General features: G+C 44.8%; 5 protein-coding genes across 5 annotated transcripts; 1 reads left to right on the top strand and 4 right to left on the bottom strand.

Moving 5' to 3' along the window:
• Positions 1 to 354: 354 nt before the first annotated feature.
• On the bottom strand, positions 355 to 1,832 carry LAJ45_01700 (uncharacterized protein; the record flags this gene model as incomplete). The annotated part of the gene is made up of 4 exons (XM_046111293.1): positions 355 to 1,097; positions 1,150 to 1,371; positions 1,436 to 1,558; positions 1,688 to 1,832. The coding sequence occupies 4 exons, from the start codon at positions 1,830 to 1,832 to the stop codon at positions 355 to 357; spliced, it is 1,233 nt and encodes a 410-aa protein (XP_045975237.1).
• Positions 1,833 to 3,672: 1,840 nt separating this feature from the next.
• LAJ45_01699 (uncharacterized protein) lies at positions 3,673 to 4,967 on the bottom strand (the record flags this gene model as incomplete). The annotated part of the gene is made up of 6 exons (XM_046111292.1): positions 3,673 to 4,051; positions 4,114 to 4,309; positions 4,372 to 4,638; positions 4,701 to 4,750; positions 4,803 to 4,869; positions 4,928 to 4,967. The coding sequence occupies 6 exons, from the start codon at positions 4,965 to 4,967 to the stop codon at positions 3,673 to 3,675; spliced, it is 999 nt and encodes a 332-aa protein (XP_045975236.1).
• Positions 4,968 to 6,936: 1,969 nt separating this feature from the next.
• On the bottom strand, positions 6,937 to 9,909 carry LAJ45_01698 (uncharacterized protein; the record flags this gene model as incomplete). Its single annotated transcript, XM_046111291.1, has 12 exons — positions 6,937 to 7,044; positions 7,103 to 7,482; positions 7,552 to 7,865; positions 7,963 to 8,106; positions 8,229 to 8,351; positions 8,449 to 8,511; positions 8,593 to 8,668; positions 8,809 to 8,894; positions 9,185 to 9,370; positions 9,424 to 9,498; positions 9,565 to 9,673; positions 9,906 to 9,909. 12 exons carry the CDS (start codon positions 9,907 to 9,909, stop codon positions 6,937 to 6,939), a joined length of 1,668 nt encoding a protein of 555 aa, XP_045975235.1.
• A 224-nt stretch (positions 9,910 to 10,133) lies between these two features.
• LAJ45_01697 (uncharacterized protein) lies at positions 10,134 to 10,969 on the bottom strand (the record flags this gene model as incomplete). The annotated part of the gene is made up of 3 exons (XM_046111290.1): positions 10,134 to 10,196; positions 10,286 to 10,294; positions 10,688 to 10,969. 3 exons carry the CDS (start codon positions 10,967 to 10,969, stop codon positions 10,134 to 10,136), a joined length of 354 nt encoding a protein of 117 aa, XP_045975234.1.
• Positions 10,970 to 11,115: 146 nt separating this feature from the next.
• On the top strand, positions 11,116 to 11,929 carry LAJ45_01696 (uncharacterized protein; the record flags this gene model as incomplete). The annotated part of the gene is made up of 4 exons (XM_046111289.1): positions 11,116 to 11,121; positions 11,183 to 11,207; positions 11,319 to 11,480; positions 11,658 to 11,929. The coding sequence occupies 4 exons, from the start codon at positions 11,116 to 11,118 to the stop codon at positions 11,927 to 11,929; spliced, it is 465 nt and encodes a 154-aa protein (XP_045975233.1).
• Between the last annotated feature and the right edge of the window lie 1,566 nt (positions 11,930 to 13,495).

Here is a 13,495-nt window from a genome sequence, read left to right as displayed (position 1 = left end):
AAGTAATGGTAGAGTGTAGAATTAAGGATTCCAATGAGAAATAAGATATTCCTTTAAATTGTTCATACCCCATTCATAAAAAATGTACATATCAAAGATAGTGAGCGCAAAGGATCTTGCTCCTTAACCATCAAATACCCAACTAAGAAAAAAATGTTAAAACAAATAAAAAAACGCCAGAACGCTAAAAGAGTGTGAAAATGTCTAGAACTACAGGTAACATAATAGATAGTAATGCAAAAATATTTACAGGAGGATTTTGATACCTAACTAAAGACCCTCGACGTCGAGCTAGTATATGCGATTGTTCCCGCGCCAAGTAAGGGCCAATGATCATACTACCGCATTTACTCACTATAACCTCGGCGTCTTCAAGTCCACATCCGCATACCCCGGAGAGAACGGCCTCGCCCCACCACCATCTGGACTCCCTAGCGGCGTAGTCCTCGAACTCACAAATGTCATCGGCTTCGGCGGGATCTCCCTTGATCTTGCCCTCTGCTCTAGCCCACTACTAGGCGACGAGCCCCTCCTTTGACCATCATACGGCATATCGGTATTGTTGTTTGAATCCGATCTAAATGAAATGTACTCCTCGTCCTTTTTACCATACGGTACCTTGCCCCTAAATTCTGCCCATATCCGGCGTATCTGCCGTCGCGACTCGCGGGTGGTGCCGAACACAGCGAGCATCAGGTACCCCGTGGACGCGCTGGCAAGGTAGAATGCCCAGTCTGCCAGCTGCTCGGAGGTTGTCCAGCCCAAGTGTGGGCGTGGTGCCAGGGGCTCCTTGAGGGCCTCGATGGTTTGGGCATATGTTAGTTGAGAGAGGAAGTAGGATGTTTGGAGGCCACCAATGACTGCGAATCCGGCCAGAAAACGGAGGAGGATATAGCGATCTTCACCATCGGTGGCTGAGGCGTTGGAAATTGTGCGCCGGATGCCGATTTGGTGACCAGGCTGATTTCTTCCGTGGCCGTTGTCGTAGCCGCGCCAGGCGCGGACTTTGTGGGTCCAGTTGGAGGTCCACATGACAAGGAGACAGCGTGCTAGAATAAGACCCATGAAGATACAACCTAATGTGAGGGTTATAGCCACTGATATCTATGTTAGCAGGCTGACTTAGATTGTTGGTGATAGGTTACTTACTGGTACAATTTCCAAATATCAAATGAAGAGTTGGGATCTCTATTATTGGCTCCAGATTCGTAAGGACAAGCTGAAAGATTGGAAGTATGAAGCAGAAGTATTTTGTCCCTGCCACGAACTTCTCGGATTTGAGTATTCTGGATTCAATCTCCCAGACGGAAACGAAGAGCATGAGACTCCAAAAAAAGAACAAGAGACTTTCGACGTTAAAGAAATATGTTCCTGGACTACATGTAAGCCTTCGTTTTTACTCGTCAATACGTATACTGTTTGTTCATATACTCACTCATTTCGAAGAGGATCTTAATAGCGACATTGGGCGAAGTCTGATAAACTATTGATGCCTCCGGATTGCGCCACTGCTCCATGTTCATCTCGTATGTTTCGATCTGAAGCAGTGGCCAAAGTGCTATTGAAAATGACTCTTGTGTTACTGTGAGTATATTCTGCAGGAATATAGACAATGACATCAAGGAAACATCTGTATATGCAGGATCAGCAAGAGTATGTGTTTCCTCTAGAAGCGGTTAGGACTTACAGACGACTTGTTTTCCATTTAATCTAAAGAGAAGATGTGTGAATCCGGCTGCAGCCACACTACCACAGGTATATATGATTATAAAGGTTGCGAAAACAATGACCTCTGGGTAGAGTTCTACAGAGGGCACTTCGTTGTCTGACATTATCGCGATAAAGACAGTAAAAGAAGAGAGATGTTAAAGACTGGTGCAATACTCTTCTCCGAAGAGCATGCACTGAGTAAAGAGAGCCGAATAGCAAGAAAAATCAAATGATATAGTAAAGAACGTAAAATCGGCCTGCCGAGCTGTATGGAAATGAATGACTTAGTTAGTTGTATGTAAGTTGCGCATCAATCAAGATGGCAGGAAAGCAGGTAGGTGGGTGATGATTTGGAAGATGCAAAGGGGACAGAAACTATGGTGGGGAGTTCCATTTCATTTTATTCAAAATTTGGACGTGTATTGTTGGAACATATCACCGGTTCACTAGCTCGCCGAAAACGAGCATGCGGTTTGAGATTTATACATGAACTAACTCCAGGTGAGCGAGCATGGGGAAATTTTCTCACCTTAGAAAGCTTTGGGGGCCTTCCGGTGTTCATAAAGGTACGCAGGTACATTGGTAGGCTTTGGTAAGGATTTCCGGCGAGCCTTCGCCCGGTACCGGAGGTGGTTGTGGTAAAAAAAGCTCGAGTGAGGCACAGACTGGAACATCTGAGAGGCTCTACAGTAATTCCAATTAAGGTAGTTTAAGCGACTCTAAACTTTATAGTAATGACTCCCGACGGATTTAATCGATTTTACGACCCCTCGTTCTCTGAGGATTGGAGTTTAGATGTAGGACGAATTAGGGAAAACTGCCGAGCCTCTGGTAATGACCAACATCTCAACTTTCAGATCCTGAAATATAGATATACTGTCTGACCCCGACCTGATACTTTATGAATTGAATTTTACATTCTCCTGTTGGTATTTATCTTTATAATTACTTTGTCTTCGCGCGATCGCAAACACCGCCTAAGAAAGGGAATCATGTCAAGCAGGGTTGCGCGACGCAGGTACCAGTAATGCTTACCCGGTAAACAGGACTCCTCAGCCACCCTTAACTTTTAAGGTCAAAAGGACTGTTTCTCCCCGCAGTACGCTGTGACTTCCCTCGGTTCTGGCGAGGTTCCCGGTACTACTAACTTTGGCTGGAACTCTGAAACACGCCTATAGGTTGTGAGTATTTGTTAGTAGGAGAAATGACTGAAGTTGGATATGACGAATTGTAAATCAAGCTTAAAACTGCTTTCTTATTAAGCTATATTCCATATCACTAAACAAGACGATCCATGTGGTAGGATGAGGTTTGTAATTATCAGGCGCCTCGAGTAATTTTTGATGTGGACGAGTCAGAATCAATGATAACTCGACAATATCTTCTTTTGTGGACTATGATGGATACATCCCATCCCGACTAAAACTTTAAAACCTTCGGAGAACCCTCTTTGCTGACAAATGTTTCCATTGAATGCATGTCGATCCGGTAGATCTCGGTGAGGGAACGGGCGTGGTGTGGCTTGGCCATCGCGCCACACCTACCCATGTCACCCAGTTTTAATCTTCTTAATTGTAAATGCAATAACTCAATTGAGGAGTTTATGCAATAAGACACCTGTGAGTTCATAAAATATATCGTAACCTACAGTAGAATCATCTGGCATAAACGTTTGTAATTTCTTTCACATATTATCACTCGGACCCAAGGTATTCAGGCGCAATCTTTAGAATCCAGTAGCTCCTGTTAAAATTTAATGTTACAATAAGTCAAGCTGGAATACGGAGACCAGCCCCACTCCCACTAAATTAAGTCTGCATTTCGATAGTCAATCTAAGATAGTTAACTATCGTATTTCTTGTACAAAAAAGGTAAAATTCAAGGAAATACGTGTTTAAGGAGCCAATTTGTATCGTTCAGTCATACCCAAACCAAAGAGAAAAAAAGACCGTATAGTTTTCATTACCATCTCCCATTCGCACCATAAGGAGTAGTTCCACCAAAGCCGCCGGCATATGGTGTTCTAGCGTCTTGGCCGCCGCCAGCACCATAAGGTGTCTCGTATCCCCCGCCGCCCCCCATCCCGCCCATCGAATAATCCTGTCCAGGGCTTCTCATTCCGTCACCGAAACCATCACCACCCTCGTTCTTATTGCCTAGAGTGTCGATAACGGATGCTAACTTCTCCTGGAGATACTTGATCCCTTGCTGCATGATCTCATCGGGGGGTAGGGAACCAACAGATTCAACATCAAGGTAGAATCGAGATGGTAAAGCGTCGTAGTTGAAGGGCTCGCCTTCTACAGGTGGCTCTTCCCAATCTGCATATTTGGATTTGGGCCTATCAAGATGAGTATGAATTCCACTACTTGTTTTAAAGTGAGGATGGGATGATGTCCTTACCATTCCGCCTCTGCGCTTTCCTCATACCAATAGTCAATATGCCTAAGTTTATTCCATGGATCGTACTCAAAGCCCATGGCCGACACAGGCGACCACTTTGCGTGCTCCTTTGCAATCCCCTTCTTCGCAATGCATTTCATTTTGAGTTCTTGCCCTTTTCTTAATTTGCAAATGATAGCTCCCTGGCCCTCCTTGTCTATCATCCATTATGCAGTCAGCGCTAACATCACCGTGAATGTGGTCACCTCTTCAACGTACCTGTGATAACCGGAGATCCCAACTGTGCCCCCTCCGCGACTACCAAATCTCTCGCGTAGACCGTGACATTACTCTCCCCAGTACAGCGGGCATGGAGTGTCAAGATGACTGAGCACTTCTCGCAGTACATTTCACACATGCAATCACGCGAGTAGATGAGCTTATCATCGATGTTGGTTGAGTCTAGCGGTATCATACCCAAGCGATGACATAAGAATTCGTCGGGAATGACGGAGGTGTTTGCTTCGATCTCTACAGTGTCGATAGCTAGAATCCCGTTTCGCTGTCAGTCGACCATTGGTATGGGGGATGGGATACGGATAACTAACCAACTGTCGGAACCTCAGCTAACATGATCCTTCGTAGCGAGTTCGCGAAGCTGCAGAAAGATGTTAATAACGCTATAAGGTATTGGGGGGAGTCCCACATACGCCAGGTCGCAGTTGGACAACACAATCTGAGCATGCTTGTTGTCGGCCTCTTTAATGGTGATTTGAGCTGTAGACACTGGTTAGCATTGCCGATTAGCCCTCTATAGCTTTAGATAAGCACATACGCCCGCGGTCAGAGCCGTAGAGTTGGTCGTAGTCATCCATTGTTGAATTATTGCGAAAGGAGTTGGAAGTGATGGATGTGGGATGCGGGTATGAGAGCGCAAACACCTGAGGATGCAGGTCTTCATGAGTAGCGGCTCTTCGCCAAGAGCCAAGAGTTGGTTTGTCAGAGCAGGCTTGCAGGGTTTAGGGTCCAGATGCAGAGGAGCGTTTACCCGGCCTGGCATGTCGATAGTCTCAACCCACCATATAATATTCTACGAGCTCGAGCAGCTTGCGCAATTGCTGCTAGTGAGCACGAACCTAGGAAATATTCATTCAAACTCTATCTCTATACTATGGTAGCGTTTTCTAGAGGAACGTATAAATAGGAATATTTCCTGGACCCAATATTATTCCCACCCTTGGTCCTAGGTACTAGGTGTCGCTTGTATTATATAATTATATTATACTCACTCGGCCATATGCATATCACGGATATATTTTTTTCGGATCAGCTTGGGGGAGATATAGAACGCAAATCCGCAACTAATCAAAATCATTCTCATTATCACTCTTGGGATAAATGATGACCATGTTATGTGACATCGACCCATATGTACAGCGCCATGCCATAAGTCATGGGAAGGCGCGAGGTCGCAACGCCTGAACACAAAATCTTTCACCACCACCGATGGCGCCCAGAGACCATGTACCCCGCCAGACAGCTAGGAGGGAATGACCAGCCTCCCTGTTGTGGCAAAAAACCGGAGTCTTACAACTCTGGTTGGAGGAGAATAGGGTAGATGTTCTGGAGGACTGGCTTGCCTATTCCATCCCATTGAACATGTTTGGGTACACCTCAAGAAGCTTTACCATCAACAGTACCCCCCATTTGGCATATGGTACTAGATCACCTTAAGTACTAAAGCCCCTCGTGGAGGAAGGTCTAATTCATTGCTGGGAACTGTTACCTGATGATTTATTTGGTAGCTAGTTGAGAGCATGCCTAGGAGAATAGAGCTGTTATAAAGGCAAGGGGTTGGTACACAAGATATTAAATGTCAAATTATTTTTATTTAGCTACTATTTAACAACTATACAAAAAACTAGCTCTCCAAAGGATCAATTGTGGTTGCTGGGTGGGTAGTCGTGGTGGCCCGGGAGGTTGCTACGCCGCGCCTTCCCATGATTTATGGCCTAGAACTATACAAACCTGATCGGAGAAGGCGATATTTAGGGGGAAATTCAAGCTTGACCCGGACTTAGAGCGCTAAAGAACACTTTTCTTGGCCACTTACTTGTATAATAGCGCCCAAGCATTAAGCATTCGAGTGGACCCCACCTTTTGATATTGTAAATATCATATCAAGAGAAAGGAGTAAATGTTTGTTAAGGTTTGTTAAGATGATTATTTCAGCAGATAAACATAACAGATTACCGGAAGCTATCTGAATTCTATTCTTTGTCAGTATTCAGGGGTGTGTTGAACCGTTATTCTCAACGTCTCCATCACGAGTGTGTTGAACCGTTATTCTCAACGTCTCCATCACGAGTTATCACTCGGACACAATTGGCTCTTTTCAAAATGTATTCCTTAACCTCAACGATATAGTATTGGATATTACGTGGTATAAGTTTAAACTGAGTTTGAGGAAATCAACGCTCGCGTTCGAGTTCCCCCTGGGGATTCCCTTGTGTATGTATTGGCGGTATTTCACATGCGAGCGGGTACCTGCGAAGAAACTAATAGATATGGGATTGACACATATCTAATTAACTAGCATGAAATGCCACTTGGCTTCGCGTAGTAATCTTTGGGATCTGGGAAGAAAGTGCATGAATGGTGCATGCACATGCAACACGGAACCAGAAAAGTGATGCATAAGTGCATGTTCGTATCGAACTATAAAGTAAAACAACCTATGGGTCGTAAAGTGCATTTTTACTCCTGACTCTCACCAATACCCTATTCAATCGCAGTTAGGGCGACTGATTATACATACATGCATTCATAATTGATGCTGATCAATTATCCCAGTGTAATGATCATCTCTTTTGCAACTTCTATTCCAACTGTAGCCACAGTCTCTTTTAGGAGTGAGTGTATAACAGTATCGTCTTCGAACCCAACCAGATCCTATTTGTTTTCCAATTAGATTCGGTATTCTGCATTTTGATATTGCACGCTTCATTACCTTTGCTTGTGCCCTGGTGCCTGCAACGTCAATATTGACATTTCCAACATCAAATTCCTTCAGTTGGCGATCCGTCAATAGACCAGGCATTTTGGTCTTGAAAACATAACCGGGGTCTTGAACCTCGTCATTCTCTTCGTTTGTTTCGTTCTCTTCTTCTCCTGGTTCTTCAATCCCCTTTGCCTTATCATTTACTACTACATTGTCACCCGAATGCATTCTAGCTCTGATCTCTGATGGGCAAACATATTTGCTTTTGTTCAGGAGATTTTTCAGATCGTCGTTGAGAGGATTCCACTCGTATGTCTCGGGATCTAAAAGATCAGAGGGACTGTATTCCATTTTATACAGCATCTTTGGGCAAGATTGTATGTAATACCCTAAAAAAGCATTAACATATAGTGTCGGGATAGCCTTTATCACCCGACAAGAGCAATCTATTGACATACCCATATTGTAATATCGGTAACCCCCTTCCTTCGCCAAAGCAGCTTCTCTACAAGCACTCAACTTGCCGAAACTCCATTTGGCGTAGTCTTGGTGATACATGAAGTAGACACCGCTCACAGAGTTTGGCAATAAGTCCAATACGGCCATTGCTACCAACCGTCCATCAACGCGATAGCATTGATGAAATGAGCCGAGCTTCTTATCAGAATTCCGAGGATACGTCAATGGTGACGCGCACAAAAACCGCCTGAAACCGCTCTCTGAAGTATCTTCCTTATGAATATTTCGTTGATAGTCTTCAAATAACGCGTACCTGAGGGTGAATTAGGACTTGAGGACTTGATAAAGGTAATGTATCAATTTCTTATAGGAAAGGAGTGACAAAAACCAGTGAGCAATCCAAGTCATACTTTTCTTTCGAGAATTCAGATGCCTCGAGATTAATTTCTAGCCGGTGCGCAGGCTCTGGAGGTGTTTGGTGCTGTATTGTAGAGTATTCAGGGGCATGAACGCTCTCAATAAGGTCGAATTCATTTTTTTGTTTCTTCTTTTCTCTATTGAACACCGCGTTTGTTATCAGCTATGCACAGTGCCAGGAAATAGGTTGTAATATTTATGTGCGAAGCCCTTTCGATTTTCCCTGAGTTAGAGGCTTTCTCAACAAAAGCGAACATACTCCTTGGATTTGGGAAACAGTTTTGCCGCTTCTCGTATATATTCTTCCCCGAGAATATATCGAGACCACTTATGCAAGCATTGGCGCTGATCTCGTGAAGGCTTGAATCTATGGGTATCTAATCTGCAACAAGCATTCCCGTTGTTATTTTGGGGGGCACTGGAACCTGGTATGGGAAATAAAGGCAAGACAAGTTTGCCGTTTATTGGCGATAACTTACCTGATGGTGTACTGAGGACAGCAAGTGATCTTCATATGCGGTTTGTACAGCAAAGAGCCGCTTCTACATCAGTAATAATTTTGTATCAGCCCAATTCTTAACATGAGAAAATACATTATAAAGAAATTAAGCGGACGTTCTCACCGTCTCCAACCACGGTTAATAAGTAGCTCATAATGATGGACGGATAGTTGTTGTGCCCTGAGGTAGAAAGAGCAACCTAAGGCAGGGTTGCTGTCAGTCTAGTCCTGGTTACTGCCAATGTGTGCTGCAGCATATAAGAGAAATCAGACCGCAACAGCATCGAGTCTAGCTAATTGGACAGGGTTGCTGTGCAGGGTAAGGAATTGGCAGATTTACTTCCGAAGGATGTCTTGCAGTAACCGCATCTATTACCCGATGATGAACCTGTGTTGCTCCCCGCCCCAGGGAGGGGTGAGTGTAAGCTGGGATGTTTCTAGTGGATAATGAAGAGCACGGGGTTGAACGATTCGACGAGAAAAGAGATGTAAACGTACCCACGTAGGAGATGAGAGTGACAGGATCGTGTGCGTCGTTTGACATTGCATACATGTAGATAGGTTGGTTCTCGCGAGTGGGGGGGCTAGCTTCCGATTTGTTGAGCCTTATGAATTAAATCAATTGGAGGGGGGAACGGGTAAGACTGAGCTTGGAGGGTTTTGGAGGAAAAGGAAAGGCCCTTGATGAAGAGGAATAACACGAGAGTTGAGGCTACAACGTCAATAGTGGATCGAGAAATGGAGGATGTCGGTGAGAAGAGGTTGGATGCTGCTTTGAATTCCCGATAGAGGGGTGAAGATCGAGGAAGCTCGGGATAGAAGTGGCGGTAAGGCACAATATGTAGGCTTCCTTCGACTGCCTGTAGCTAATGAGTGGGGAAGAATATGCCCATGATGTGAGTCTAAAGGCTATCAGACAATATTGCCAAACACCACGAGGAGCTCATAATGCTACCTGTAAACTCCAACTATCCTTACTGTGCTTATTGATTTCTCCCACATGTGCTCAATCTCCATCTTTATTGTAGATCTAACGTGGATCGAGTATTGATTAAATTCTCCAATTCAAATCCTCGATGTATTATGTTATACGAACGGGAAGCAAGCCTTTGCAAGTGGTGTTTCCCTGGCACCACAGCTATCGTGGCGGAGAATATTCCATCCAGTTTTCCCGGAGGATTTGTTTTGCTTGTAGACATACAGCTCTGGTACACGTTTGCGGGAACACAGTAGAAAGTGTCAAGTAAAATAGCTAGAACGCGCACACACGTTGTTCGTTGCACAAGGGAGAGAGCTTATTACTGGAATTCCTTCTTTCCCCAGATAAGACCTCTACCAAGATATATGGTGCCAAGGCAATCACTAAAGGAGTTGAAATAAGAAACGGGGGAAAGCAAACAAGATCGCAGTTTCGTCTACTTACCGACATGTATGTACGCATGTTGTTGTTCTTTTCGTCGCGTGGTTCTTACCGAATGGTAGCGAAAAAAAGAATCAAATTTGGATGACCCCGCGGTACCCTCATCCTTGTTGGGAGTAAACTGCCCCTCTTTGTTGTTGAATTCGAACCCTCAAGCCCGAGGCCGTTTCGTTGAAAACACACCCATAACCCATATGAATGCTACCATTGGGCCGCTCCTTCCAGATCTCTAAACCCTGCTTGCATTACTGCCCAGCCAATTCCTCCATCTCGTTTCCATCGCCAGAGTAGCTTGATTGGAGTCGACCCTACATACATAGCACCATCATGCTTAGCGGGTACATACGAGCGGCGGCGGCGCAAAGGCATGCACAAAGGCGAGACAGTTCGATCTCACTTTTTTAACCTACAGGCTACTACGGCAGAAAGTAATCCAACCCACGTCCGACGAGGTTCTTCCCTTCCCGTTCGAACGCAATTGAGGGCACACTCAGTTACTCCCCATGTTAAGCAGTGCCAGGCAGCACCAGAGTGCTTCTGCCTGCTTGCTGTCCATCATCTCACTGGCCGTGTCGCTCTTAGTGAGGAGTTAGGGGGGGGTTGCAGGAGTGGAGGGGGGAGAAAAATCAAACCAAAGACAGTGCAAGGGCGAGGGGTGTGAGGATATTGATAGAGCACAAGAGGATAGAAGTCAGAGCAAGAGATCGAATGGAACAGATGTTGTTCATCGTGCTGCACAAAGATTAAAGTTGCACTTCCTTCCTCCTTCCTCCTTCCCCCGTATAAAGCATGAAGGTACCTTTCCGTTCCCCTTCATGGCCATCTCCACGGACCCGCCCTTCACGCAGTATGATGTCTTCGGATCCGTAGTTCCACCAACGAAACTTTTCTCTTCTCTGCGACAAAATTTCGCTATATAGAGAATCCCATCTGTCCTCTTAGTCTTTTGTCGTCTTGACCGGTTCGTCTCGTCCACAACATATCTCTCCGCCGCGCCGGGAACCATCAAGCCCTCAAGCTCCCCCTCGCCTTGAAACAAAAGAGCATTGTTTTCAGCCCCACTTGCCAATCTATTGTGCATCGACCTGAATAGGATTTGCTTTGTGAACTGTCATCAACAAAAGTCCAACAAGGAAAAGGCCACGCCACTGAAACCGACTTCCCATATCATTCTATTCCACCTAGTAGTGAAGGCCAAGTGAACTTGAGATGGCTCACAGTCGATCCATGGAGGTCGGTTCCTACTCAAGGCATTTACTGCTATACGTGCATATACTGAGATACAGTTTTTCAGGCCCGCGTTGGGAGAGTCAAGCAAAGTATGTATCCTATTCGCCAATATAAAATTCAGCGCAACCCCAGAGCCCTTCGATTTGTCGTTTTATTCTAAATTACTTGGAGACTCATTGCTCACGTTATGGAATTTCCAGGATATGCACCCGACGGATCACGTCTTGTTGCGGGTGTTGTAGCGGTTTCGTCAGATAAGAAAAAAGTTCTTGTCGTTGAATCAACAAACCGTAAGAACCATTGGGTCTTACCCAAAGGCGGTTATGAGACGGATGAAGCCAATCCGGAAGATGCTGCAACTCGTACGAAAGCCCTTTCTTTTCTTTTTCTTCATGTCACGCCCAACCTCCGGGAGTGACGTTAACCGAACTTTATTTTCCGGCGTGCTGCGACGCTGCCCCTCCAGTTAAATTTTAAAAAGAAAAGAAAAAAGAAAAAAAAGAATAATATGCTAATTCAATGCGCTCCTCCGTTGACAGGCGAAGCTTGGGAAGAAGCTGGCATCACTGGAAAGGTCACGAAATCACTCGGCGAAATTAAGGATCCCCGCCCAGTAGTGCCTGAGAAACGGGTCCAGCGCTCGTTGTACTACTTCTTTGAGTTTAAGGTGGAAAAGGAAGAATCGGAATGGCCGGAGATGCACAAACGGAGACGCACCTGGTTGACCTACGAGGAGGCCACCAAGTGCTTCAAGGTGATGGGTAGACCTGAGCTACAAGAGGCGGTCGACCGTAGCAGCGTCAGTCGGTAGTCGATGCTCGAATTGATCGCACACGCAATACGGGCCAAATTGAGCATATCCTAGGCTTATCGGGAGAAGAAGAAAGAGCTTGGCAATATCTAACTCTATTGAAGGCTATTTTTGTTTCTGTTTTATGTGGGGCGTTTTTCCATTTCGTGCTTTTCTTTCAGAGTTCTTAGATTCCCAACAGCATTCAGCACTCGAGTTCATCCCGACAAGTACACTCGAGTCCGCAAAAGATTTGGAAGGCAGTGGCGTGTGGTGTTTCTGACTCCATTTTGTTCAATGTTAGCTTCCTTGATCTATGATGTTTGTTTTTGTTTTTGTTTCCCAATATAAAAGTTTGCAGCGAACATTCACATAGCGGGCATGGTACTATAACCAGGTCTGAGAAGGGTGCGTACAAATTGTCGTTATATGTGTTTCAATATTGTTGAATATCATTTTCATCTATCATAGAATCAAATGATTAGATGTAGGGATAACTATGGGGTATAGTATTTAGAACTTGGTGAAACTAACCGAAGCTCCCTCATCTTTCTTGTATTGATTGGGTAGATATTTTCTTAAAACCTCACAGGGTATACAAGTCTGAGCAAGCTTCGACCGGACTTTTTGGCAGATAGATACTCTTCAAATGGGGAAAGCCATCAATTTCTGATTACTGGTTTATCCCTATCATCCCGTGTTTTCTCCGGGGAAATTGACCGAGATCACTCGAGCTCAATGATCACAGATAGGTACGCATAAGATACTACTTAAGTCACCTGTAGTTATTGCTTTAGTAGAGCTATTACTTCAATAGTTTCATTTGTGGATTGAGCAGTAGGTCGGCCTCTACTCGCAATCAAACAAAGCCAGCGCCCTCTGTAAGGATATATAAAGAGAGCTCCATGGTTCTACAGATCTAACAGAAAGCGTACTAAAGCTAAGACAAATGTTGTCTCTAGCCACGTGCGCAGTTACCAGAACCGTGTCAACTATAAGCTTTAAATGGCTATTATCCAACTGTAACGATGTTAATTAACAACCAACAATTTTCGCTAAACAACGACTTACTCGCTAAGGCAGTTTTTTTTACTTACGCCAAGAGCTAATCCCCGACTATAGATTATTTAGTGTACAGTTCACCCGCTGCCACTTGGTACTTGGACTGATCCGACCAACTCGCATGCTACTCCGACGCTAAGTTAGTCACTGACTAGCTTTCCCGTTGCTGTGAGAAGCATATCTTTGATAGGATGCTTCCTCATGCACGAAATACCCCTGGGGAAAGTATATCTGGTGACTATACGTCATGAGAATTCTGGTGGCTGCGAGTCATGGATCATCACTCGGTATATTTAACTAAGGGACTTCAAACATCCCTGGCTGAGTATCAGGCAAACACTGAGCGCCACTCTCTAGAGTTATTTAAATTGAGGCTAAACGTGGAAACAGCCGGTTTTCTATCTAGTTCATCACCTAGTTCAACTATCCGTTATCGGCGAATTTCACTTAGGATCGTGATCAAATGTAGTCTCGTGCCCAATTAATCCTTTTCACCTATACTCGCCCAGATTATTGCGGTCTTTT

The sequence above is a fragment of the Morchella importuna genome, assembly GCF_003444635.1.
Source record: "Morchella importuna strain M04M26 chromosome Unknown Morimp01GS003, whole genome shotgun sequence".
Classification (NCBI taxonomy): Eukaryota; Fungi; Ascomycota; class Pezizomycetes; order Pezizales; family Morchellaceae; genus Morchella; species Morchella importuna.
Note: the sequence above shows the minus strand (reverse complement) of the source record. Positions and strands in the feature narration are given on the sequence as shown.